General features: G+C 48.0%; 1 protein-coding gene across 2 annotated transcripts in view; it reads right to left on the bottom strand.

Moving 5' to 3' along the window:
* The window catches only part of CLMN (calmin), a 119,132-nt gene that overhangs the window by 16,756 nt on the left and 75,092 nt on the right, over positions 1-27,284 (bottom strand). For both annotated transcript variants that reach the window (XM_033850666.2, XM_033850667.2), the window contains exons 2-9: positions 24,272-24,333; positions 20,701-20,796; positions 17,917-18,000; positions 12,235-12,327; positions 10,296-10,486; positions 8,102-8,295; positions 6,012-6,094; positions 32-1,630 (exon numbers count right to left, since the gene is read on the bottom strand). In XM_033850666.2, the coding sequence (XP_033706557.1) occupies positions 32-1,630; positions 6,012-6,094; positions 8,102-8,295; positions 10,296-10,486; positions 12,235-12,327; positions 17,917-18,000; positions 20,701-20,796; positions 24,272-24,333 (2,402 nt within the window). The remainder of the gene's footprint in view (positions 1-31; positions 1,631-6,011; positions 6,095-8,101; positions 8,296-10,295; positions 10,487-12,234; positions 12,328-17,916; positions 18,001-20,700; positions 20,797-24,271; positions 24,334-27,284) is intronic.

Below are 27,284 nucleotides of genomic sequence, written 5' to 3'. Positions count from 1 at the left end.
ACTCAGCGTTCCCGCCCCCGCAGTCAAGTACCTGGTGGCCCTGCACGGGGACACTCTCTGCGTCCTCACTTGGCTGGTGGTCCCCCTGCGGGGATGGGGGGCTGGGTTCCGAGGCTGGGCTGGCATCCTCCGCGACGCTGGCCTGGGGGTGGCCCTTGCCCCGCCCGGCGAAGCTGCAGCTGCTCTGGGAGGCCTCGGCCTCCCCGGCCCCCGCGTCCGGCAGATACCCCTCTGGCTCTTCGAGGTCCACTTCTTCGTTTCTCAAATCCTCCACGCCTTCTGCGTAAGCCTCCAAAACCGCAGCCAGGGGGACCTCGTAATGCGGGTAGTAGAAAAGGTCGTGGGGGATGATGGAGATCCTGGAGGGCGGTGGAGACGGCTCGAAATCCAGGCCCTCGTCGCTGGGGCTGCGGAGGGTCTCCAAGCTGCGGCTGCTGTTGGCTGGACTGGAAGGCAACTCTCCCCCAAGGCCCCGTGGGCCCTCGGCTTCCCCTTCCTCCTCACCCCGACGGCGCCGGGGGGACTTGTGCTTGGCCTTTTCACACACTTCTGGCTTTTTATCCACCGGTGCCTCCAAAGAAGAGCCTCGGTCTTCTGGTCCAGGGTCCTTGTGAGGTTCCTGCTGGTTGGGCTTCACGGGGGGCTCATCCAAATCTGTCTTCCTGTGGGTAGATTTACCCCTCCTTTTACGCAACTTCTCAGCACGGTCCTCGGACACCTCCTCCTCGGCAGGTTTTTTCTCATGAGGCGAAGGAACCTCGTGGAAAGCCTGGCTGGTGGAGGGAAAACCTACGAGGTTGCTGTTAAATTTCGAGGCTTTTAATGGTATGCCTTCGAAAGGGTCTTCCTTATCCATAGCTTCTACAGTCAGCAGCTTAACCTCGATCTCCATGGAATCGGCCACAATGGTATCCTCTCCCAGGGATGACGGGGAACGGCCCTCTTTCCCTGGGCCAGCTGCCCTCTCCGACACCCCATTCCAGGAGGGAGAGGTCTGGGAAGTCGGAGGATGACTGACCTTACCGTCCACTGAAGACACGTCGCTGGGGGCCTCACTGGAGGCTGCTTCCAGGATCTCCAGGGCCTCCTGTTTCGTTGTTTCCTCGGCAACCTCAGCCACCCAGACCTGTCCGTCCTGCCTGGACAACTCCTTGGTCTCTCTTGGGCTTCCTTCGAAGCGAAGGTCTGGACTGTAGAAAGGGTCCCTACTGCAGGAGGCCTCCTTGTAGGTGTCAGCCTCAAAGTGCACAGTTTTCTTGATTGGCAGAGAGGTGGACCTCTGGCTGTCCTTTCTGGATGATAAGATGGAAGATTCTGGGGCCAGCTCGCCGGTGCTGTTGATCTTCCCTGGGACCCCTTGGAGAACCTGGTCAACGATCTCGTGCATGAACTCAGAGCAGCTGTCTGCCAGCTCCTGGCTGGTAACGCAGGGCTCCTTCACGCCCTCAGGCTTGTCACAGACGAAGACTTTGGAGGGTGGCGGGTGGCTCGTTTCGTGGTTGACGGTGTAGGCACGCTCCCCGTTCTCAGTCAGAAGGAAGACGGTGCTCTCTTGTTCAGAAGGGGTTTCTCTGATGCGGACGAAGGTGGATTCAATAGGGGCTTCTTTGTCGGAATCCGCAAAATCCTCCTGCCAAGAAATACAGGGCAACGTGAAATCAGCAGAGCGTCTAAGTGTCACGCGGCGTCCCCTCTCAAAACACAAACACCAAAGTGGAAAAAGCACTTCAGAAGGAATGGAAGTGTTCTGATGCAGAGGTAGACTGGCAAATGACTACTGTTCCTGCTGAAATGTGAGAACACCAAAGTTTAAAGGAATGTGTTTTTTTTTAAAGCTATGGCTGCAAAGACATATCAATGAACTGAACTCTGGAGAAGGATGAGCCCTTCCTAAGTGAGCAGAGATTGTCCATGAGTTCATACCTGTGGGCCACTGCCTGGTCTGGGTATGGACAGGAGAGCGAACTCATCCGAGATGAGGAAAGATCAGCTAAATATTTATTGATTGTGTGGGCTGGCGTGAGAGATTGAATCTAGAAGGGGCCCAAACACAACACTAGTTCTCTTCATATACTAATTCTCCCACACAGAGACTTCTGCTAAGTAAGATGCAGCTGAATTATTTACAATAGCCAAGACATGGAAGCAACCTAAGTGTCCACCAACAGAGGAATGGATAAAGAAGATGTGGTGTATACACACACACACACACACACACACACACACACACACACAAAATGGAATATTACTCAGCCATAAAACAGAATGAAATAACGCCACTGACAACAACACGCATGGACACAGAGATTACCGTACTAAGTGAAGTAAGGCAGATAGACAAAGACAAATATCATATGATATCATTTATACATGGAATCTAAAATATGATACAAATGAGCTTATTTACAAAACAGAAACAGACCCACAGACACAGAAAACAAACTTATGGTTACCAAAGGGGAAAGGCAAGGGAGGGATATATTAGGAGTTTGAGGTAAATATATACACACTACTATATATAAAATAGATAACCAACAAGGACTTACTGTATAGCACAAGGAACTATATTCAATATCTTGTAATAATCCATGATGGCAAAGAATATGAAAAAGAATATATGTACGTAACTGGATCACTCTGCTGTACGCCAGAAACTAACATAACATTGTAAATCAACTACACTTCAGTTAGAAACAAAAAGATGCAGCAGCTGAGAGCAGGGCTGAAAAGCAGAGAGCAGTCTTGGTGGTACTGCAGAGCGTGGCTCCCAATGACTGGTAGGGAGGGTGGACTGACCTCATTATACAATTACTTGAAACTGGAGGGCTGAGATTAAATAAAACTTCAACAGAGCCTTTATCAGCTCCTGAGAAGGTCAAAATGATCAGCTCCTCATTATAGGTCCTTTTTTGGGAAAGGGTTTTATTCTCTGGGGGAAAAATGTCATCTACCTCAACTGTACTGCTCCTTTATACACCAGATTTGGCATAAAATAAAAAAATTTAAGTCACCAATAAGCAAGAGAAGAGACCCATAATCAGGAGAAACAATAGTCATTAGAAGTAGACCCAAAGATAACTGGGGGTTAGAACTAGTAAATAAAGAGTCTAAAATAACCGCTTAACCTATACTACAAGAAATACAAAGGTTTTTCTTCAGGCTGAAGGAAAGGATCACAGATGAAAGCCTGGAGCTGAAGGGGGGAATGAAAAGTACCTGAGATGGTAAATGTATGGCCAATATAAAAGACTATTTAAAAAGTTTTCTTAAAAAGTCTCCTGTTTAAAGCACAAATAGTAACAAAGCATTGAGGATTAAAACATATGCAGAAGAAAGTCAGTAGCGATAACAGCACAAAGGAATGGAGAAGAGGTGAGTGGAACGACATAGTTGCATATATAAAATATATAAATATGCATTTTATTTCATGTTGTATTATAGTAATCCAAAGCAGACTGAGTTATGTTCAAGATGAATATTATAACCCCTAGTTTGAAAACTACTAAAAAGATAAAACAAGGAGATGTTGTTTTAAAGCCAACAGAGGAGATAAAATGGAAACCAAAAAAGTAATTGAATAATCAGAAAAAAAGAAAGGAAGGACAAAGGAACATAGAACAGATAGGACCAATAAAAAACAACAATCAAGATGGTAGATTACGTGAAGTAAATGGTAAAAAAAATACACGAATAAAATGACACACTAATTCTTGTCAGAATGGATAAAAAACAAGACCCAACTCTATACTATTTGCAAGGGACGTGCTTTAAACATAAGCATACTCTGGAAGGAGAAAGATGGAAAAAGATACATCACACAAACACTAATCATAAGAAAGTTGGTATGGCTATATTCCTGTGAGACCAAGGACACTCCAAGACAAAATAAAATAAAAATAAAATGATGATGTCGTCAGGAAGAGACAACAGTCCTAACCGTGTATGCATGTGCGGCAGAGCTTGCACATACATAAAGCGAAAGCTGACAGAAGTAAGAAGCGCAACAAATCCACAATCATAAGTCAGAGATTTTTAACTTTTCTCCCTCACACTCACTGATAGGAAAAGCAAAAAAAAAGAGTCAGTCTGTCCATAGGATATTAGAACAGCATATTAACCAACTCAACCTAATTGATATTTAAAGACTGCCAACACTTTCACTGCACAAGACACATTCTTTGCAAGTGCATATGGTATGTTTACCCAAATGTCGGGCCATAAAGCCAGGCACAGTGTCTGGTATGCGGTCAGGGCTTAATGAATGTTTACTGAAATGTACTAAACTCAGCTGAATTGTTAAGCTTAAAAAAAACAGCGGTTTGATGGGAGTCTAGATTAGCTGGGATGGCGCATCTGTATTCCCCTGGGGATGTAAATGGACTGTTCTGTGGTGATGCACTGTGTTCCATGAGTCAGGATGACCTACTCCAGGTATCGTATCTTGTTGAACCTCTCTTGCCCCAGCCCTAGTCTCTGACCCCAGCACTGGGGAGATCCAAGTGTCAGATCTGCTGAATCCCGGCCGTGACCTTGACTCACACAAATATCATAAATTTTAGTTAATTTTAAACTCTGCCTACAGCTTAAGAGCTCAGGGCTAATAAAAGCCCTGGTGCCTAGTATTTCAGAATTCAGTAATGGCCTATGAAGATTAAATGGCAAAATAATATCACCACCATTTTCTGGGCATCAACTGCTGTGCCACGCACAGGAGTAAGTACTTTCTGTATCTATTTATTCTTCACGTAACTCTGAAACGTGGGTCATCTTTCCATTTTACAGATGGCATCTCATACGGACATGTATCAGAGAGGTTACGAAAGCGGCTCAAGGTCACACAGCTTCAAGTGGAAGAACTGACATTCCAGCCCTGGAATGCCTGCTTCTAAAGTACCCTGGCAAGTGATCTGTGGGCCAGAAATAGACGGGAAACACACACATAGGTAGGGACTGGAATGAGAGCCACATCCTGGGGAAGACCCAGTCTGGCTCTTCTGAGCTATGCAAAATGGGGTCTCAGTTTCAGCATATGTTGTAAGGAATCTAAAAGCCTGAACTTTGCAACCACAGAGAACTGGGATCAAACCCCAGCTCTGCACTTGGTAGCTGGGCAACCCTGGAGCGCTCTTTAAGCCTCTTAGACTATCTGTTTTCTCTTCTACAAAGTGAAAATAATGATACCAAGTCAAGTGGAATCGCAGAGGTGGCAGTCAGCCCAGAGACACAAGGGATGGTTACCTGACAAGCCTCCAGCTAAAAGAGCGGCCCATTCTCCCTGCAAGTATTAGCTCTTCATGCTTTTTTCTTTTCTGTCTAGTACGTCTAACTACCTGAAATGATGACATGTTTGCGGACTTGTCAACTGTTTCCTCTATTAGAACAAAGCTACAAAAGGTCAGGGACCTCATCCATCTTGCTTATCGCTAAGTTCCCCTGAGCCAGCAGTAGGTGTTCAGCAGATTTCCAATACATTCAATAAAGGACTGTTGTTATCCTTGTGATCATTGTTATTATCATCTTGGGCTTATGCACGGGTTGGCTGGAGGTTCAACAGAGCCATGACAACTTCTAAAAGGTCTGATTCTGCTCCAAACACTCTGTCAGCAAGTCTACTCAGATTCTGAAAATAAAAAGGCATGCTTTTGAATGGTCATTGTCTATGAGAATTTCTCACATTCTGATAAAATCTGGTAGACTGCTGAAAGGTTCCACCTGGCATCTAGAAAATCAAGTGGCTGATTCATATTACAGGTGGGCATCTCTTCTAATCTTAATAAAGTTTGGGATGGGAAGAGGTCTGTAAGAGGTGTGCCTAGCTTCCCACTCTGCTTTTAAATGTCATACACGTTATCTATGATTTTGAAATGAGTAAGCAGCAAAGCGCTTGAGATCGAGTTTTGATCCTTACGGCTGTCACACAGAACAACACGGCCCGAGCCCCGAGCTCCATGGGATGGCCAGCTGATGGAAGTGTATAGTTTCTGAATTATAGGTAAGGAAAACAGACATACGGCTTCCAACTCCGGGAAATGTTCTAGAAACTGAGCCACGTAAGTCACGATGGACTGCTCATCTGGCGTGTCAACCATGATGTCTGTTAAGAGAGACACAGGAGTTAGAAGGACACGCAAAACACGGTTTTTATTTTATTGATTTAAACCATTTTTAATTAAAAAATTGTTTTCCAGCTTTATTGAGGTATAATTGACAAATGAAAATTGTATCTATTTAAAGTGTACAGCATGATGGTTTGACATACATATACATCGTGAAATAATTCCCACAAGCAAGTTAATTCACACATCCATCACCTCACAGAGTTACCTTTTTTGTTTTTTGGGTTTTTTTGGTGTGCTGAGAAACCTTAAGATCTACCCTCTTAGCAAATTTCTAGTACACAATACGGTACTATTAGCTATAGTCACCATACTGTATGTTAGACTCCCCAGAACTTATTCATCTTATAACTGAAAGTTTGTACATTTCCCTACTTTTCCCACCCCACCCCCAACCCCAGCCCCTGGTAACCACCCTTATACTCTCTGGTTCTATGAGTTTGGCTTTTTCAGATTCCACGTATAAGTGAGATCATGTAGTATTTGTCTTCCTGTGCCTGGCTTACTTCACTCAGCATAATGTCCTCCAGGTTCATTTGTGCTGTGGTAAATGGCAGGAGTTCTTTCTTTTTCATGGCTGAATAATATTCCATTGTACATACACACAGCATTTTCTTTATCTCTTCATCCACTGATGGACGCGTCGGTTGTTACCATGCTTTGCCTATTGTGAATAATGCTGCAGTGAACACTGGTGTGCAGATATTTCTGCAAGATTGCAATTTCATTTTCTTTGTTTTTGTTTTGTTTGTTTTGGGGGGGCTTTTTTTGTTTTGGGGGGTTTTTGGTCATGCAGTGTGCCTTGCAGGATCTTAGTTCCCTGACCAGGGATCAAACTCAGGCCCACAGCAGTGAAAGCCCTGAGTCTTAACCACTAGACTGCCAGGGAATTCCTGAGGTGGTTGGTTTATTTTTGTTGTTTTTTTAAATTTCATTTCCTTTGGATATATATTCAGTAGAGGGTTTGCTGGATCACATGATTGTCTATTTTTAATTTTTTGAGGAACCTCCATACAGTTTTCCATAAGAGCTGCACCAATTTACATTCCCACCAACAAGAACACATGGTTTTTACATGGGATCTTGGGATGCTTGATGGCGAAGGATCCCACAGACCAGGGAGGTATTTTCTCTTAATTGTACACTTCAGGAAGTCTAGGCCCAGAGAAGGGGAATGATTTGAGTGAAGGCTCACACGTGGCTGATGAGCAGAGAAGGTGGAATGAAGACTCCAGCTCTCCTTGCACCCAAGATTCTGTTGTTCCCTACTGTCTTAGTCCCCCCCTGCCAGCAGCCAGCTCACTGCCTGCCCCATCAGCGAGGCTGTTGAGCGGGGACCCTCACTCACTGCCAGAGGGAGTCCTAAGTTAGCCTAATCCACATGGAAGGCGATTTGACAGAGATAACCAAGTGCCCTAAAAAGGTGTGTACTTTCTAGCTGTGTCATTCATTCCGCTGTTGGGACCTGGTCCTGGAGGAAATAATCTGAGATGCACACTGAGCTTTAACCAATAAGATGTTCATTGCAGCGTTATATATAAACATGACTATTCTGAAACAACCTCGATGTCCACCAGTAGTAAAGAGCTAAGTAAATTTTGGTGCACCCACTGAATGGACCATTATGCGGCCAATAAAAATATGTAACGAGGACCTCCTGTCAGCATACTTATGTCACAATTATAACATTAGGTTTAAAAAAAGTAGGACACAAAACCATACATACACTGAATGATCCCAATTAGGTAAAAAAATTGTAATTAGATGTAAGGAAAAATACTGGGAAAATGATCTCAGTGGCAGGAATACAGGAGATATAAAACTGACTTCATTAGATATTTCTGTATTCTCCAGGTTGGACAGCAGATGTTACATATGTAAAAAAAAAAAAAATATATATATATATATATATATATATATATATATATATATATATATATATATGTATATTACAAAGAAAGAGAAAGAGAGAGAACCACATCTACCTTCTGGCTCCAGGAGCCTGGGGATGTGAAGGGCGTCGTGAGCGATGCTGAAAGCCTTCTCTAGATTTTCCCGCATGGAGTCTTCTAGCGCCTGCTTCATGTCGACCAGGCTAGGGTCGATGGCCTTGATCACTGCCAGGAAAGCCAGCCCGCTTCTCCAGCTGCCTGCAAAGTCCTGCACCGCCACGCCATACCTGAGGAAAAGGAGCCGCCTCAGTGCAGGTCAGTAAGCAGCCTCGGGGATGCCTCGCGGGCCTCCGAGCGGGGCTGGGAGCTGCTGACCTGGGGAGGCCAAGATGCCCCAAGCCCTGAGGATGGGGAGAGCTGCACTGAACCATTGGTATTTCCATTTCCAGACAAACAGGATAGGAAGGTGTCCATCACACGAGGAGACAGAATAGAACCCTGTGTTTCCCAATTCCCAGATATATACATATTTATACACACATATATATAAAGGAGTCATTTTATACACTGTTCCTTTTATCAGTGATGTTCAAAATGCAGCAAACATAGATGTGTTGTGTAAAAAAATGGAGCCAGAAAGACACAAGTTCACACTCCGGCTGCCCCACTGTGCTTCCAGTGCTGTGGCCTGGAGTCACACACCTTCTAAGCCTCAAACTCATTCATAAAACAGGGCAGCTGTCATGGGCAAGTATTAGGTTGGATCCCCCAAAATGGCCACGTCACGTGGACAATCTAACGTGCAATGCAGATGGCACGTGAAAGCCACTCACTAAGGGACAGCTAACGTCATGATTAATATAAATAAAATCAGAACATTAAAAATGACAAAGATAGATAATCCTGCCAGGCACTCATTTCCTTTGGACTCCATCCCTTGAGACCATATCCGCCCCCGTCAGTCTCTCAACTGTGATCCCTGAACTCTCTTTAAAAAAAAATCCTGGGGCTTCCCTGGTGGCGCAGTGGTTGAGAGTCCGCCTGCCAATGCAGGGGACATGGGATCGTGCCCCGGTCTGGGAAGATTCCACATGCCGCGGAGCGGCTGGGCCCGTGAGCCATGGTTGCTGAGCCTGAGCAACGGGAGAGGCCAAAACAGTGAGAGGCCCGTGTACCGCAAAAAAAAAAAAAATGCTGTTATTTATCATTTGAGATTCATAAGAAGTTGCAACAGCAGTACAAAGGGCCCCTGTAGACCCTTCACCCAGCTTCTTTCAACGGCAGCATCCTACGTTACCGGCGTGTGTTATCAGAACCGGGACACCGACGTGGGTACAGTGCTATTAAGACCACAGACCGAATTAGGATTTCACTGGCTTCAGTGTCGCGGGGATGGTATAAGCGCCATGACACTTTGTCACAAGCACCCATTCCTGTGACCGGTGCCGCAATGGCGGTACAGATGTTCTACTCCCTGCAAAGGTCCTTCCTCTCTGTTACAGCCACCCTAACTCCTGGCAATGAGCTCACTTGATTTATTTTAAAATAAATTTTAAAATAAGTAAAATAAATTTATTGGAAAACACCATTTACTGGTTGCTCACATTAATCAACTCTATCACGCTTAACCCCTTAATCAAAACCCCAAAGACCCAACTTCTCTCTCATCTTTTATTTCCATGCACTGGGGAGCCAGGGTCCGCTGCTGAGCACTTACTAAGTGCTGGTACTCTGCAAGGTGCTTTCACAGGGTTTATTTCATTTAACCCCAACTCTCCCATAAGGGGGTGAATGGTAAGTCACCATCTACAGATGCAGCTTAGAAAGGTAAGAGAGTCACCAGGCTCTCCCCAGTCTGGAAGGGGTTAAACAGAAGGCCAGGAACTTGGTTCCAGTTCACCTGTCTCAGTTTTGGAAGGGCCAGACCTGACTCTGACAGGTTGCAGCCTTTATTGTTCCTCGTTTTTAAGTAGGTCCAGACTCTGAAAGACACCCAGAAGCTTAATAATAAATGTCCATGTTATTAGGATCCAAGGGCCATCCCCACATTGGGGTTTAAAGTGTTGAAGGCCCCTGGGATTTCTATTCTATCATCAGCTTTCTGCAAACCAAACACGGGGTGAGTACAGTTTTGTGCGCAGAAACAGAAACTGACAGGATGCCTTTTCTGAGAGTCTACGGGAAGCGCCGGGCACATAACTGAGTACACGGTGATGCCCTTTTTCTTAGCCCTCCTCCCCCTGCCTGGCAGAGCACGGGGGGCTGGGGCACAGGGCGTGTGGCTTACTTCCTTGTTTTCCTCTGCACCCATGTCAACAGTGTCCTGATGGCCCTCCTCTGGTCTTTCACCGATATCACCGCACTCCTCTCTGCAGTGGGCGTGGGTGGGAAGGAGGAGTCTGAGTCTGTGCCCCCCGAGCCGGGTGACAGGCTGGAAGATGGAGAATTTCTGCTGAGGTTGCCGGTGAGTTCTTTAATCTGGAAGGAAAACGGCGTTTCAGACCCCGGAGGCAGACCCAGCACGGTCCCTCGTGGACCCCGGCTGGAGGGACCAGCTTGTGCAGAACTGGTTCTCCAGATCGGGAGAAACCCCTTCCTGAGGGTCGTGTGTCAGGGCTCAGGGGTCAGTACTCATGATGGCCTGGCTGTTTCTTGTGGCTTGTGGTGCGTGCAGTGATGCTTTGCAGGGAAAATCATCTCTTCCTGGAGTCTCTTTAGCTCTGGCCAGAGGCTGCAGATGAGGTCTTCCTGACCTGACTTCACCTACCCCTACCCCGTCCTTTCATGGCCATCGCTCCCAGAGTGCATCATGCTGTTTCAAGCCCCACCGCCTGTGCTCACCCAGGTCCTGCTGCCTGGATGTCCCTCCCTTCCAACACTGAACTCCTGGCTACTCAAAATGTGCTCTTACCATGGGGTGCCTGTGAGAAATGCAGAACCCCAGGCCCCACCCCAGACCTACGAAATCAGACTCTGCATTTCAACACCACCCCCATACCAGGTGACTGGTATGCACAATAAAGTCTGAGAGGCACTTGCCTAGCGAACTCCTCATCCTTTAAAACCCTGCTCTGTTGTCACTTTATCCAGGAAGTTTTCCCCTCCCCCCTTCCCCCTCTGAGATAGTTGTCCCAGCTTGGAACTTTCACAACACTCTGCTCATATACTGATCATGGCCTGCACCACAGAATTCTATAACAGGGGACTGACCTGTCTGAGAGACCAGAAAGTCACGAGAGCAAGACTCTGTATGCTCAGAGCCTGGCACATGGGAGAAGCTCACTAGACATTTACCAAATAAATGAATGACGATCCAGAGTGGAGTTAAGGACTTTTTACACATTTCAGGACGTTTCCAGTCTATCAGGGAGTTGAAGAACAGACATCAGTAACTGAAGCCTGTATGTGACACTGTACAATTGACAAAGGGCTTTCCCACGTAGCATCTCTTGATGCCCACCACATATTTGGACCACTGCTACCATTTCACAGATGTGGAAACTGAGGCTCAGAGGGAGCCTTTGGTTTTATAAGTTCAGGGCTATTGTCTCCAAGCCTTGTTTGAGCTCATTCTTCTCTGAAATGTAAGCATAAGCCTCTGTGCAGATCACTTTTACGCTTGGGAGACCCATTAAGCCACGAGCCATTATCTTCTATTTCAAAAGAGGGGGATTTTAGAAGATAAAACATCAACTCACTCCCTCCTACTCGGGGAAAAGAACTTGAGCACAATTTGAAATATCCCCTTCATACTCCAGCCACAGACCCTGTCCTTGCTCTATAAAATCTGCATTTCCAGATAGAGACTGAGGGTGCTAAGGATGGAAAAACAAGGTCTTTCCTGTCACACACACCTCTTCCTAGAGCTATCTTTGTACAGGCTCTTTAACCGTCTCTGATAAACACAAGTCATTTTAGGAAAGTAACTCTCCCAAGTTCAATTTTTGGTTGGAAGTATCCCCCAGCCATTGTGACACTTTAGAACAAAATTACTTTTCGAAGTAAATAGGTAACTCTTCAAGTACCAAGAGGAGAACAGAGCTCACATCACTTTTATAATCACAGGAATTCAAAACCTTTAGCAACCAGGTTCTTCTAGTTCTTTCCCAGGAAACAGAAAAGTCAAAATCTGTTAGAAACGAAATCTCACTGTCTCCCTCCCTCCAGCTCCACTCTTGTGTTGCTGGAGATCATTACCGTGTGTTATAGGAAAGAAATGATTTTACCTGGAAGAAGAGGATGATGTTCCAAATCAGCCCAAGGACCAAAGAGGGGTTGCCATCTGCTATTTCTGCCGCGTCGATGCTGACCAGTTTCACCTGGAGAGAAGCAATTTATAAGCTTAACAAGAGTGTCCAAACAGGATGCAACATGTTATTTTCTGATGCTGTCGTCGTGGGCCCGTTTCTCTTTCTCACCTGTGCTGTGCGGTGCTGCCCCAGGCCACCTCTCGGGGACCCCAACATGCAAAAGTGAACGTAAGTGTGTCTGATAAACACGTGCGTAGTACTTCACATGCGCAGACACTATTCTAAGCTCCTTACAAGTATTCATCCTCACAACAACCCCACATCACAGATTCTTCTATTATCTCTATATTTCCGGTAAAGAAATTCCAGAGCAGTCAATGTAACGTGCCCAGGACACACAGCTAGTAAGAAAGTCATCCTTTTCCAAGAACAGATGGTAAATGCCCAAGGGCGGTCTGTGTACTACACTAACACCACCAAACCTCCAGATTTAACATGTCTTTGGACAAACACAGAGCACGGACATCAGCGATCAAGGAACACGGACAGCTAAGACAATTATCCGTTACTGATTAGAAGTAGTGTGTGGGGATAAGGCTGCTACCCAGCGTTTCTGCATCTTTCTGCAACATCCCGCAACAAAATACCCTACTGACTGGTTCAGATGGGCCTATTTGAGAAACCCTTAAGAGATTACGTTATTTATTTAACTATGTTCTGACCACAGGATGATTGCCCTTGGTGGATGCCTGAGGCACTGGTTTTCCAAGTGTGGTCCCTGGACCAGCAGCATGTTGTCACCTGGGAACTCCTTAGAAACACAAATTCTCTCCCGCAGACCAACTGAATCAGAAACCCTGGGAGGGGCCACAATCTGCATTTTAAATATTCTATTCTATTTGATCTGATTCGATCGAGCCTAGTGACTCCATCATTCTTTTTTTTTTTTTTTTTTTTTTTTTGCGGTACGCGGGCCTCTCACTGTTGTGGCCTCTCCCGTTGCAGACCACAGGCTCCGGATGCGCAGGCTCAGCGGCCATGGCTCACGGGCCCAGCCGCTCCACGGCACGTGGGATCTTCCCGGACCGGGACACGAACCCATGTCTCCTGCATCGGCAGGCGGGCTCTCAACCACTGCGCCACCAGGGAAGCCCCACAATCTGTATTTTAACCAGAGCTCCAGGGGATTCTGCTACACGCTTGGGTTTGAGGACCCCTGCCCTAAGTCATCATTCTACTCTGCAAACAAAACCTGAGTATGTAGATCAGGGGTCTGCAAACTTCTGTAAAGAGCCAGAGAGCAAATACTGAAGACTGCAGGCCACAACCGTCTGTGTCACATTTTCCGCCTCTTCATTCTTTACCACCCTTTGCAAATGTAAACTCCATTCTTCAGGGGGAGGAGAGGAGAAATCAAGTAAACCAAGGTCAACTTTTCCTTTTCTTTTTTTGGCTGCGTTAGGTCTTTGCTGCTGCACGCAGGCTTTCTTTAGTTGCAGCAAGCGGGGCTACCCTTCGTGGCCACACACAGGCTTCTCTTGTTGCGGACCATGGGCTTTAGGCACACGGGCTTCAGTAGTTGCGAAGCAAGGGCCCAGTAGTTGTGGCTCGCGGGCTCTAGAGCAGAGGCTCAGTAGTCATGGCGGACGGGCTTAGTTGCTCCATGGCATGTGGGATCTTCCTGGACCAGGGCTCGAACCCACGTCCCCTGCATTGGCAGGAGAATTCTTAACCACTGAGCTACCAGGGAAGTCCCAAGGTAAACTTTCAAATCCAAATTTGATTCATAAAATTCTGCTTGGGAGACTCGGGAAAGAAAACACAGAGCGTCTCACACAAATACTTCTTTCTCTCTTTCCTTTGGGGCTTTAAAAAAAGATGGGTCTCTGTCCCTACCAGTTCCTCAGGGGGTTCTGACCACACCCATCAGTAGGGCCTGGGCTTTCCTAATCACAGGTGAGAATCCTGAGTCCCTGGCTCAGGTGTGTTTTGCAGGTTGATGCCCAGAGAATAATCCAGGGAGCACAAGCTCATCACTGGCAGGTTAGAGGCTGAAGGAAGTGGTCAATATTGTGAACAACAGAGCCAATGGAATTCAGGCCCAATAGTCCGTCCATATTCATCACGGCCACATGTCCCGTGGGATGAGTCACCTGCGGTCTGTGGCTGTCGCGTACCCTGGACCTCTGCTCCGGCAGCTCCCTCCGCTTCTGTGGCTCACTGATCACATCCCAGCACGGGGGAGTCACATCAAAGCACTTAGTCAATCCTGGCCTTCACCATCCCCTGGAGGAAGCCCAGCATGGCCTCTGAGCTGAGGTTCATGGAAAGTGTCCCAAAGTGAGAAATCACGGAGCTGCCTTGTAGGGATGTGGGGAATAAGATGGCGCACCCTCTTGGGACAGGGAGGGAAAGGGGGCAGGGAGTAGACGTCACCTTTGGAGAATAAAGCACTCTCCCGGCCACAGGGACTGGGGAGCCTGGCTGAAGGAAGGCGGGGATTTGGGGTATGCCCGAAGACCTTGCAGCGGGTGCCCAGCCACTGCTTGGTTCTCCCTGGCAAACAGACGATGTAGCAGCCGGACATCAGTCAGAAGCTTCAGGGACAATGTCTTCCTCCCCCTCTTCCCGCTAACTTGGTTGTTTTCGCCACACTGACAATAAGTGGACCAACTGGCTTCTGGGAATATTCCTCCTCCCCCTCTGGCTGGCACATCCATCGTGGGGCAGGGATAATGGTCATCACGGTAATGCCCTCCCCGGGGAGAGCTGACTTCTGCCCAGTGGTTCTCATGGGTTAGTCATACTATACCCATTGCACAGATGAGGAAGTTGAGGCTCAGAGAGGTTGAATGACCTGCCGGAGGTCACAGAGCTGGTCCTGTGGGGCAGCGGGTCTCTGACACAGGAGTGAACACCATGCTCTGAGCCTCACAGTTTCAGGGGAGAGAGGGAGGGACAGAGGCTGGCCACACTAACAGCACCTGAATCCTGGGGCAAATGGGACCTGACTGCTGCCCCTCCAGCACCCGTTTGGCATTGATCACCCAGTTCTGGGCACTTTTTTGGCTCAGGAGAGCCACTGGGTCCGTCCTCCCTCGAGCTGGGACAGTGGGACAGGAAGGGGCCAACAAGGGCCCAGATTCTGGCAATGGGAAAGAGACTGCAACCAAAATGCCTGTTTCCACCTGCCTCACCCACTGGTGCTCTCCTCTCCATGGGGCCATTCACCTGCCGGCCACGGGAGCCAACGGGGCAAAGAGCTGACATAACACAACCACATTTGGCGTATTTCCAGATTTTTAAATAAAAAATAAAGGAGAAGGGAGCTTTACTGTTCTTTCTTTTGTACCATAAGGCAGCTACTGCAGTTGGGGAAACATTTAAGGACGGATTACAGAAGGCCAGGCCTGCCACCCCTGAGCATGGGCTAGTCCTACCTGCAACGCCCCCCAGCAGGCTCCCAGGCTGTTTGTTTTTTCGCTGCTGCAGGATCACTGCTCCTCCCTGGGCCCCTGCAGTGACGAGCAGCCTGCTGTCCGCGTGAGGCCTCCTCTGCGAGGCTCTAAGCTCCTTGAAGCGGAGATGTGCTCCTAATGCAGCTTTATGTCCCCAAGGCTGAGCACAGCCCTGGGCCCACAGAAGACATTTTGTAAACGCAGGGGGAGAGTTCTGCCTACAGTACAGACCCATCAACACGTGGCAGCTGGCAGAGCAGGAAATTACTTAGGGGTTCACAAGCTGGAAGGAAGAACAGTGAGTATCCCGGGCAGTGGTCCCAAGGCCCCACGTTATCATAAAAACAACGCTCTTCGGAATTCAGGGGTGGACACTGCCCAGGAGGGCCACGCCTAACGCTGCCTTCCAGGAGCAGACAGTGGAGCTATGGAGCTGGGGAGAGGTAGCAAGAGCCACAGCTAACGAACGCAGCCCTCACCCTGTGCCCTGTGCCCGCACTTGGCTAAACCGCACCTGGATGGGCACATTCCATCCTCAACAACTCTCTGAAGTAGGTTTGCCTCTCATCACCTCTGTGTAACAGATGTGGAAATGGAGGCTCAAGGCGTCTACATCATTTCCCAGGAGTGGAAGCCGTGGCAGCGGTGCCCTGAACGTGCCGTCAGCACCGAGGCGGATGGCGAAACTGACTCTGCAGAGAGGCCAGCGTTTTCACGAAACGGGACGTGCTTTTTTAAAAGCAGCTTTATTGAGAGATACAATTCACATCCCATCCAATTCACCCATTTAAAGTATACAGTTCCGTGCTTTTTGGCATCACCATAATTTTAGAGCATTTTCATCACCTCAAAAAGAAATGCTATACCCTTTAACTGTCACTTGTCTAATCCCCCAACCTCTCTCAACCCTGAGCAACCACCCATCTCTTTTCTGACTCGAGAGATTTCCCTGCTGGACGTTTCATAGGAATCGATTCACAGAAGAAGTGGTCCTTTTTGTGTGGCATCTTTCATAATGTTTTCAAGGTTCAACCACACTGTAGCTTGCATCAGCACTTCATTCTTTTTCATGGCAGAATAATATTCCATTGCACGGATAGACCACATTTTGTTCATCCCTTTGTCCACGGATGGGCATCTGGGTGGCTCCCACCTTTTGGCTATTATGAATGATGCTGCCATGACCAGAGCTGTGCTTTTTGGCCGTCACCACCTGAACTCCCTCCTAGGTCTGGGGCTTTCCCCACAGTATGGGAGGCAGAGTACACCTCCCTCTTCAAAAGCCAAAGGTGCTTTCCCTGCCCTTGGCAGCCAGGACATGGGTGGGGATCCAGGCTTATCAGCCCAGGCCTTAGAATCTGAATGAGTGACACCGAGAGTTCCTTCCAGGGGCTGTGCTGGAGGCAGGGGGACAGTGCAGTGAAAACCCCTCAGCTTGCCCGACACGTCGGCATGTACAGTAGGCCACCATCACGAAGTGCAATTTGTTTGGGGTTCCCGGTGGTAAACAACAGGATCTGATCTGGGCTGATGTAAGCAGAAAAGGAATGTGTGGAAAGGATGCCCAGGGGTCACAGAATGACTCGGAAGACGGGGGAATCAGGGCTGGGATGAAACCCAGGGCTGCTGAGTGCCGGCACCACTGCAGGCCCCTCCCCCTCCCAATGCAGGGACCCACGTGGTCATTAATTGGTGAAACTTAACGAAAGGGGAACTTTGCAAATTTCATCCCTCTAGGGCCATTCCTTCCCAGTTTTGAAGGACACGAAGCAGAGTTCAAAACACAGAAAAGGCTAATTTAAGTCGAGAAAGTTATATCAAAGGGGACAGAATTATGTAATTTTCCCCAGGCTCATTTGGCCCCCTTTTCCTCCTTGCTTCTCCCATATTCTGAGTTCTAAGAAAAAGTTTTTACATGCTGCCATGCTCTTATCCCCCAAAATGAAAACGAAAATGTCAACTAAATTCTGAACATCTGAGAGCCTGAGGGAGATGGAGGGGCGGGCAGGGAGTCAGGGACTGTATCTCCCGGCTGATGGATTAGCTGCGGGAGTTCTGTTACATTTCAACTTAGTTTCATTCGACCATCTCAGCAGGGTCCCCCTTTGCCCGCATCTCTTGTGACCAGCATTAAACTTCAAATTATGTCCTTTTGGTCACAGGGAAGTCTGTGTTAACAAGATGTGTTTCAGATACTTACATTGCTATCTTCCAAAAACTTAAGCGCTTTCGCTATGTTGTTCAACCGAAAAATACGATGGGATGAGGACTTGTATTCGTGCAGCTGTAACACAAACCAGAACAGAACAGTTACGCCAAGACAGGCACTCAGTCCCCAGCGGTGCCGTCGGATGTGCTTGTCTTTTTCTTTACCTTTTTCACATTAGTCTCAAGAGAAGGTTGGGGCTCATAGCAGAGCCCACACGGACCACATCCAAACCCGGGCATGGGGCCCCAGGATGCACAACCGTACCCTCAGGGGCCCCCGACGGTCACCTTATTTATGGTTCTTGGGACCAAACTCACTCGAGTTGAAGGAGGGGAATCCAGGGGTTAAACAAGGGACAGATTTGTCAAGTGTTTCTCCCTGACCCAGCTCCTGGCTTTTGGTACTCCTCCCTCCTCCAGAGACTGTCGGTGACATGTTCTCACTGCACTGATGCTTTTCGTCAGGGCAGAAAGCGTCAGCCGGGAGTGTCACCCACAGCTGCTAAATCATCCGGTAAGCCCTCCCTGGCGGCCGCAGATGTTTCTGTTTTCTGGCCAAGAGCTTTGTGGACATTTATCCCAGGTCAGAGAGAGAGACAGACAGACGGAGACAGAAACACAGAGAGACAGAGAAAAGAGAGACAGAGAAAGACAGACACAGAGAAGCATAGAGAGACTGAGAGAGAGAGGAGAGAGAGAGAGAGAGAGAGAGGAGAGAGAGAGAGAGGAGAGAGAGAGAGAGAAAGGAGAGAGAGAGAGAGGAGAGAAAGGGAGGGGGGGGAGAGAGAGAGAGAGAAAGGTGTTTGCAGAAGCAAAAACTCTGACAATGCTCGTCGTACCCACTAGGAGCATCAGCAAAGGAAACTCATCCTGAAACTGAAGTCCGTCCCCACTCCTCCAGGTGGGCCCTTTACACTACAAGGCAAGCCAGTGGGTATCACTTCCACACGGTGTGAACTTCCAGGCAAGCTAATGGGTGAGGTCTTGGATGTTCTTGGCTGGGCTCCAGGATCAAAGACTCCCAACAGAGGCCCCGCAAGGACATGGTCGCTCCTAACCAGTGCCCTGGCAGCAAAGTGGGAGCCTGGGCTGCTGGGAACACAGAACGAGGGGCTAGAATGCGCTTTTTCAGGAAGCCTGTTAGAGACTATGCTGGCAGCCCATTGTGAGATGTGCAAAGAAACCAAATACAGTAAGTCCCCTGCACACGAACCTTCAAGTTGTGAACTTTCAAAGATGCGAATGTGCGTTTGCACGTCCAATCACGTAAGTTAGTTCACGTGTCTGGCGTACATTGCCGCGTGCGTGCATCCTCTACGAGTGGTTGTGTTTTTGCGTACTTCACTGTACAGCACTGTATAGAGTACAGTAGTGCAGTATCTTTATTTCAAGCCCAGGATGTCCGGAAGCAAGCCCAAAAGCAGTGGTATATAGCCAATTGTGTTAGATGGGTACCGAGGCTAACTCTGTGGGACTTAGGAACAAATTGGACTTACACACACGCTCTCGGAACTCATTCATATGTAGGGGACTTACTGTACTCCTTTTACTGCAGTGGCTTTACCCTTCATTAGAATTCACAGCATCACTTTGCACGGCCCCCTTGCGGCGGGGTGGGGAGGCTATTGGGAAAGCAAAGGCAAGGAAGGGGTGTGATAAGACTCCAGCCACATTAGAGCTGAGAACAGAAGTAGGAGCTCTTGACTTTAAAGCTACAGTTAAGAACAAATCCAGATGGGCTTCCCTGGTGGCACAGTGGTTAAGAATCTGCCTGCCAACGCAGGGGACACAGTTCAGGTCCTGGTCTGGGAAGATGCCACATGTCGCGGAGCAACTGAGCCCGTGCTCCGCAGCAAGAGAAGCCACCGCAACGAAAAGCCTGTGCACCATGCAGCAACGAAGACCCAATGCAGCCAAAAATAAAATAAATTTATTTAAAAAAAAAAAAAAAGGAACAAATCCAGAGAGGTCCACACGGGCTGAGCTATACCCCATCGCAGCATTTTTGTATCAGCCACGCCGGGTCACTTGAGCCAAGTCAAACACTGGACTCTAGAGCCGGTTTCTCAAAATTGACACCACTGGTATTCTGACCAGATCACTGTGCCCCCTCAAGGAACCTCTGGCAGTGCCTGGGGGTACTACTGGCATCCGGTGGATAGAGACCCAAGGATGCTTGCTGTTACACATCCTGCAATGCCCAGGTCGGTGCCCCCGTGACAAAGAACTACCCCAGCCAAGATGCCAACAGTGTGGAATTGGGGAGAGAGGACCGACCTATATACAGCAGATACAGGCAACATGGAGAGCTCTGGTGAAGATCCAAAGTGGAAGGAACCCCAAGATCAGCTGGTTCAATTCAATTTTGGTCATACAAAAAGGTTCTAGAATTCTGTGTATCTAGCTGGTGGATTATAGATTTTGGCTGAGAAGATGCCTTTCTTCTCCATCTTCCTGACTCTTAGCTCTCATTCTAGGTAATTTCATGGCTGGCCAGCTAAACTGTCATGATTCAGTCATGATCCTTAGCTTTGGACTCACAGAAAACATGGGGTATTTATTATTTACTTGCTAAAGTATATTTGCTTAGTTACACATGACTGTATCAGTCTTAGTCACCGAGAAAGGAATGTCACCCTCCCAGGTTTCCCGTCATAGGATTTATGGATGGCCAGGTATATATGTACATACACATAGATCTGTACAGAAAAGAACCCTTTGGCAATGTTTTCCTTTGCATTTTTACTTCTTCCTAACCCTTCTGGAGCATACGTACCAGATTTCGCCCAGACAGGACTTCTAACAAAGCCATCAGGATTTTGCCATCTTGTATATCAACGAATAAATCTTTAACTTCTAGAGGTGGGTTGCACTGTGGAAGAGGGGGAAAGAAAGTACCCAATTAGTGATCTGTGTAAGCCACAGAACAATTTCAGAACTGCAGCTTTCACTGGAGAAAAAACTTCCGGACACCCAGATGTGCCTACAGGCAGCAGGGCCCATCCAAAGAGACAGCGATCCCCTCTCCCTGGAGGTGGCCCATGGGCAGTGGGTGCGCTGGGGAGCTGTGGAGGAGGCTCTGGGTGGAAAAAGTCAGAAGCCCCCTGCTTTCCTCTCTGACCTGGGGAGGTCTGAGGGACCTGTGTTGTGTCCACCAAGAGTTTGGCTGGGTGTGGCCTGGGGTCCGCGGGGCCGGCTGGAACTTGTTGGGCAGATGTCCCAGCACAGCGATTTCCAAACTGTGCTTCCCAGAACAGAGCTTCAGCAGAGCACTTCACAGAGCCCTATGGGGGCGGGCGGGGGGGGGGGGGGGGGGCGGTCCCAGAGGAGGCTTATTCACGGCACTCCCTTCGATAGCTCTTACTGGCCTTTATTTAGGGTTCCAGGAAGACTTTGCTTAAAGAAAGGTTTCTGTTGACTAAACAAGCTTGATAAAAACTCCTTTAATGCAGGATGGTTAGGATTTATTGAATCTTGGGGGACAGGGTCCAGGAACCTGCATTTTTCATTAACCCCCCAGCATAAATTCTATTTACTTTCTGGTATTGGGGCATTTGGAAGCATTAGAACACTTACTGCTCTTGGGGACGACGAAGGGGGGTGTTCCCACAGGAGACCGGATTAATTGGGGGACAGGAATGGCGGCTGTCACCCGTCAGAGAGCCAGGGAAATCTTGGAGCTGTGGCCCAGGCACCCTTTTCTCCGGGAAGGCCTCCTCTCCAGGAAGGCCTCCTCCCCGTGAAAGCCTTGGAGGGCCCATGTTTTCTTTTTTTATTCGGGAGGTGGCATTTCCTTATTATACGAGCCCCCTGACTCCCAGTTAGTCAAAATACCGGGCAATTCCACCCACAGGTGCACAGAAAAGAGCTTTGCTTCAAGGGCAACGGCGACTTTGAACCCAAAGGCAAATTATTTTCTTTGCCAGCTCCCCACTGCTCTGCAGGAACATTCCACACGGAGCATGACGGTATCAGGTTACCAAGACTCTTATGGAAATGTTATTCCTGTTAACGTGGGGCAGAAACGCAAGACCTGAACAAAACAGCCCCTGATAGATGAACTCACAAAATTTCCCGTTAGCAGCCCCGACCGTGGCCAAACCTTGCTTTTGAGCTGAACCTGGAGAATAATTTCCATTGACAGTGTCTGTAAGAGCCTCAGCCCAGCAGCAGCGAGCGGGGCCTTGGCCGGCATCCATCTGCAAGATGGCAGGAGGAGAAATTGAACCCACTCCAGTGAAAACACTCCTCGGGGCCCCAGACGTTCCATGGGCTTCATGAGATTGGTATGGGCGAGTAAACAGCACCGCCAGGGGTTTCTTCGTGATCTAACTCCTTGGGTAAATTAAGGAATTTTTCCAGAAGCCAGAGACCCCGTAAATATTTCTGACAGCCTTCAAATTGCAGTTAAGCCCACTTCCCCAAGGAGTTCCTGGGTTTCCCTTACATGAAAAGTTGTTCTTGAAAGTCTCAAGGTTGGAAACATGGCTGTGAATTTTGCCCTGTTTATTACGAATCAGTTTTAGGTGCTATCTGATTTATCCGTAGAGTGGGTGCTACCCACCTGCCCCGAAAAAGGAAGCAGAAGCATGGCCACAGAGAAAATTCTGGATGCAATCAATGCTAACAGAGGTTCGTGTGGGGGTGGGGGTGGGGGTGAGTGACTGCAAGGGTATTTGCTCTATTACCCTCTGTACTTTTCTGTATTTATTTTTAAAAGAAAGAAAGAAAGAAATACACTAAACTCCGTCTGCCAGGAGGAATTTCCAGCTACCCTGATACACATCAGGCATTAATTTAGGAGTTCAGTGAACTCAGATTTGGGGAACGGTTTTCCTTTTTTTCCAAAAATAACACTTCACTGTGTGAGCAGTGCCGCAAATGCACCAATAGTCAAAACAAAACCGGCAAGTGATTTATCGCGCTTCGTCCACGGTATAGAGAGACTTTGCCCCGAAGAGTTCAGGAGCCTCCTGGGTCGAGCGGAACCCGTTCTACAGGTGCGGAAAAGAAGTGTGGGTGGTCAAGCGTCTGCTCGGGAAATATTATAGGTCTAAAGTTTACGCTACGTGAATTAAAATTTTGGTCAAGAGCTCCACTTCCTAAAAAAACCACATTTATTTTCTCTGCTTTCTAATCATTTCAGTGATTTCCTCTAAGAACCTTTCTTTGGGGTTAACTCTAAGGGCAGTTAATATTACTCTTGTGCCTTTTAAGAGGAGAGGAGAGAAGAAAATATAGGTATTAAACTCAATGAAGTAGGATACTTGAATACCACCAGCTTTGAAAGACATGAGACTACTGGCTGGGTCTATTTGGAGAACCAGATAGTGGAATTTAAGAAGATGTGAAGTGAGTAAAATGAATCCTGATAAACCAGCTTTCTTATAATAAGAAAAATAATCTCTCTTCCCCCAGCCCCGGGCAATTTAGAATGTTCTCTGTCGGGGTGGGGGGGGGGGTGGGGGGGGGCTAACCTAGTGGTGAGGAGGGTTCGGATTTCTCCTCCTCGGAGCTGTTTGTTTATCCATTTCACATCCCGCCCCTTCTCTGCTGCTCATCCTTGTGTCTGGTTCAGCTGCTTTTGTTTTAGGGTTTCTGTGCCTGAGAAGCCGGCAGACAAAATGCGCTTCAATGTTGCTTGGCCAGAGTGTATTAGCAAAAAAAGAAAAAGGGGAGAAGAGGGGTCACGAAGTGGAATATGCAGGAGAAGCCACAGGAAGAGCTTTCTTCTCGGTCGTGGGATTGCAGAGAAGCGATTCAATGTCTCCAGGCTTCTGTTTCCTCATTCGTAACAGGATGGGGTGCAGGGTAAGGAGGGCTGTCTTGAGGATTAAAGGAGATGTGTGCTCGATGCACCCAAACAAGCAGATAATATTGCTGACCAACAGCAGCATTACGTGAAGAACCAGGGGATCTGGCTTGGTTAAAAAGTGCGAGGGGTTTCGCTTGAATCAACGCAAATACCTATAAATGGGTCTTCACGAGAGCCTCCCTGACCACCCCAGACTAGAGGTCGAGATCCCCTCAGCCCCCTGTTTGGGTTGTTCAGCAGTGAATGTTTCCTAACTTTTGCTCAGCGATTCCTATTTAAAGATGGACCCTCTCCTTCCCCAGCTAGACGGATAACCCCAGGAGGTCAGAACCCCATGTCTTACTGACCTTCATGTTCCCAGCACTGAGCCTGACGCTTGGCAATGAGAATGCACTCAACAGATGTTTAAATGAATGAATGAAAAACAACAACAGAACAGAAACACAGAGCACCCTCATCCCCGCTCTGCTGAACCGTGAGCTCCGTTATGGAGGAATCCGTCACTTAACAACAAGCCGAGTGCCCTGCTTACCTTCTCCAGGTGGAGATTTATCCATCGAGTAAAAGTCCGCTTCTGCACATTCTCCCTCTCAACTGAAAACAAAGAAGTGCTATTAGCTGGGTGCAAAGAAATACACGCAAAATCCCACCCTCCTCCTCCCAAGGGGAGAGTCTATGGAATCTCTGTAGGATGGGGAGCCCCGGAGGTCCCATATAGGGATGGAGACCTTCCCAGAAGGAGGCTGGCAAGGGCCTGGGGAGCACCTAGAATCCATCTTCTCCAGCCCAACCCTGAGCATCTTAAATAGATTAAAGACCCACGCATTCAGACACACAGAACAAAATCTTATGCACAAGCTAACGTGAGCATTTGGACGTTTGACTCTCCAGCACAAGAAGTACTGGTGGGAAGATACAAATTTAAAGCACGAGTGATGGTGTCACACACCTGCCTGGCGGTAGTGTGGGTCAGAGGAGCTACGATGGAGGAAAGGAGGGGAGGTCAGTGATTAGGAATTGGGAGGGGGCTCGGGAATGTGTGGCGGAAAGAATTTGACAGTCCTGGCTTGGACTCTTAGCCTGGTCACTTCCCAGCTTTGTGTCCTTGGGCCAGTCACTTATCCCCATATCTGATCTTCCCCATGAAGATACATGGGTGACAGCCCACTTCCAGGTTGCCGTAAGACTGACCTGCGATCCTGCAGGTCAGGCTCAGCAGGGTTCCTGGCACAGTAGCTGCTCTTTTTTTTTTCTTTGTAGCAATTATTTTTAGAGCCAGGGAATACTTTGTGTGCCCCAGGAGGGGAGAGTTCTGCAGAGCCCCAGTGAGCAGGGAAGACGCCAACCAGACACAGACCCCTTCTCCCACAGGACATAACTTCCCAAACAGGTTTCTTAGGAGGAAAGATCTTTCCTTTTCAAAAGTTATTGCCATCTATCTACCCAGCACTAATTGTGTCCTGGACACTTTGTCTCCAATAATCTCTAGTCCTGACAATACCACCTGTGAAGTAGAAACTAGTATTTCATAGATGAACAAAACGGGGCTCAGAGAAGTACCCTGACTTGCCCCGGACATCAGTTGGAGAGAGACAGAGCTGAGCATCTGTCTGTCTGCCCCTCATCAGCCAGCTCCCTGGAAATGGAAGGCTTGGGTTTGAATTCCATCTCTTCCAAAAATTACGACAAAGGCATCTGCAGTAGTAATGATAATGATTTAAAAAATATTTACCGAACACCCGCTATGTGGGCAGGTAACACATCTAAGCACTTCACATGCATTCACTGATTTAATCCTTCCTACAACCCTCGCAGGGAGGGACCTTCAAGATGGGAAAACTGGGGCACTTGCCCAGCGACACGCAATTAGTAAGGGTATTGTTCCTATGTTACAGATGAGGAAACTGAGGATCAAAGAGCTAATAAGCCACAAAATTAGGACTTGGAACTAGAGTCTGTGCTTTGCCCATTCGCTCCTGGGCTCTGTGGCATCAGCTGGCTTGGCGCCTGGGGACCCGTAGGGAGTTTCCGTGATAGGCGGTGGTGCCAGTGCCTGGGTCTGGGCGCCCCGAGGACCATAGTAGCAGCCCCTGCAGCTCAAGACGCTACGCCTCTCAGGAAGCTTCCTGAAAATGTCGGAGCCAGAGGACTCCTAAATTACCAAGTTCTGGATTTCAACATATTGGAAGAACATATCACATATGCCTAAAACCATTTCATATTTCTTTAGCAATAAGAAAATGAGAGGCAATTTATCTCTTGGCCGAGAAAAAAAGGCTATGGTTTTCTCTAGCGACTGTGGTTCTTTTTTTCCTCCCAGCCTCATTATTAGGTAGATAGTGGTGCCCATAAATTGAATTTTAATATTGTGCCTTTCAATCTTTTTAATTGAAGAGCCAGCAGACAGTAATTATGCACATAACTGCTTCTCTCTCGTTTTCCTCTTTTTCCGTCAGGGAAGGTCACTGGCTAGTAGGCATAAGGATGAAAGAGCTCATTCTAGTGAACTGTTTCTCGTGGGAGGCGGGAGGAGGGAGGAAGGAAAAGAAGCTGATGGAAGCGAGGCCAGGAGGGGGGCATGTGCTGAGGGCCATGAGTTACAGAGCTCCAGGGCTTCCCAGAAGATGGGAGAGACCTTTCTGCCTCTGCAGCTCTTTCCATAGTGTGGGTCTTCCCATAGTTTAGTGTCTGTCCCGCCGTTGATGGACATGGGCTATTCCTGGTTTTTTACTGTATGCAGCAGTGCAGCAGCCAGCACCCTGGCACAGGAAACCTGGCATGTGAGTCTCTGTGCACAAACGTGTGACTATAGTTCTTACGCCTGACGACTAAAAGCGGAACGGCTGGGTCTTAGCAGTGGGCACATTTGAAAATTTAATAGCGACTTCCAGACGGCCCTCCCAAAAGGCTGCCCTATTTTATATCTTCACTCCCACCTGTCTTTAAACAAGTTTATGGGGATTGTAAAGTATTTACACACACATTCAAACACTCAGGCTGGTTTCTCCATATGGCTTCAGAGAGAGCAAAGTCTGTCTCCTGAAACAAAAGTGCATTCAGTGAAAGCCTAAGAGAACCAGGCGTAGGCTGTTAGTTTAACTGTGCAGAAGGGTGCAAATGAGGAAGTGGGTGTAAATGAGGAGGTGGGTGTAAATGAGGAAGTAGGTGTCTGTTAGTCTACATATATGCCTCATCTATCTGCCCACTGAGTCACCTATCTGTCCATCCACTCACCCATCCACCCACCCATTAGTCCTTCCATCCATCCATCTATCCATCCACCCATTAGTCCATCCATCCATCCACCCACTCATTAGTCCATCCATCCATCCATCCATCCATCCATCCATCCATCCATCCATTCATCCATTCAGCCGGCCTCCCAGCTGATACTTACTCAATGATTACTACTTGCTGGGAACTATGCCCAACCCTGTGGGCAAATTCAGAAATGAAGAATTAAGCATACATGGAATCTTGCACTCCAAGAATTCACAGCCAAGTAGGAGAGAGAAAACACGGATGCCGCAAGGCACATAAACAAG

Source organism: Tursiops truncatus, chromosome 2 (assembly GCF_011762595.2).
Source record: "Tursiops truncatus isolate mTurTru1 chromosome 2, mTurTru1.mat.Y, whole genome shotgun sequence".
Lineage (NCBI taxonomy): Eukaryota > Metazoa > Chordata > Mammalia > Artiodactyla > Delphinidae > Tursiops > Tursiops truncatus.
Note: the sequence above shows the minus strand (reverse complement) of the source record. Positions and strands in the feature narration are given on the sequence as shown.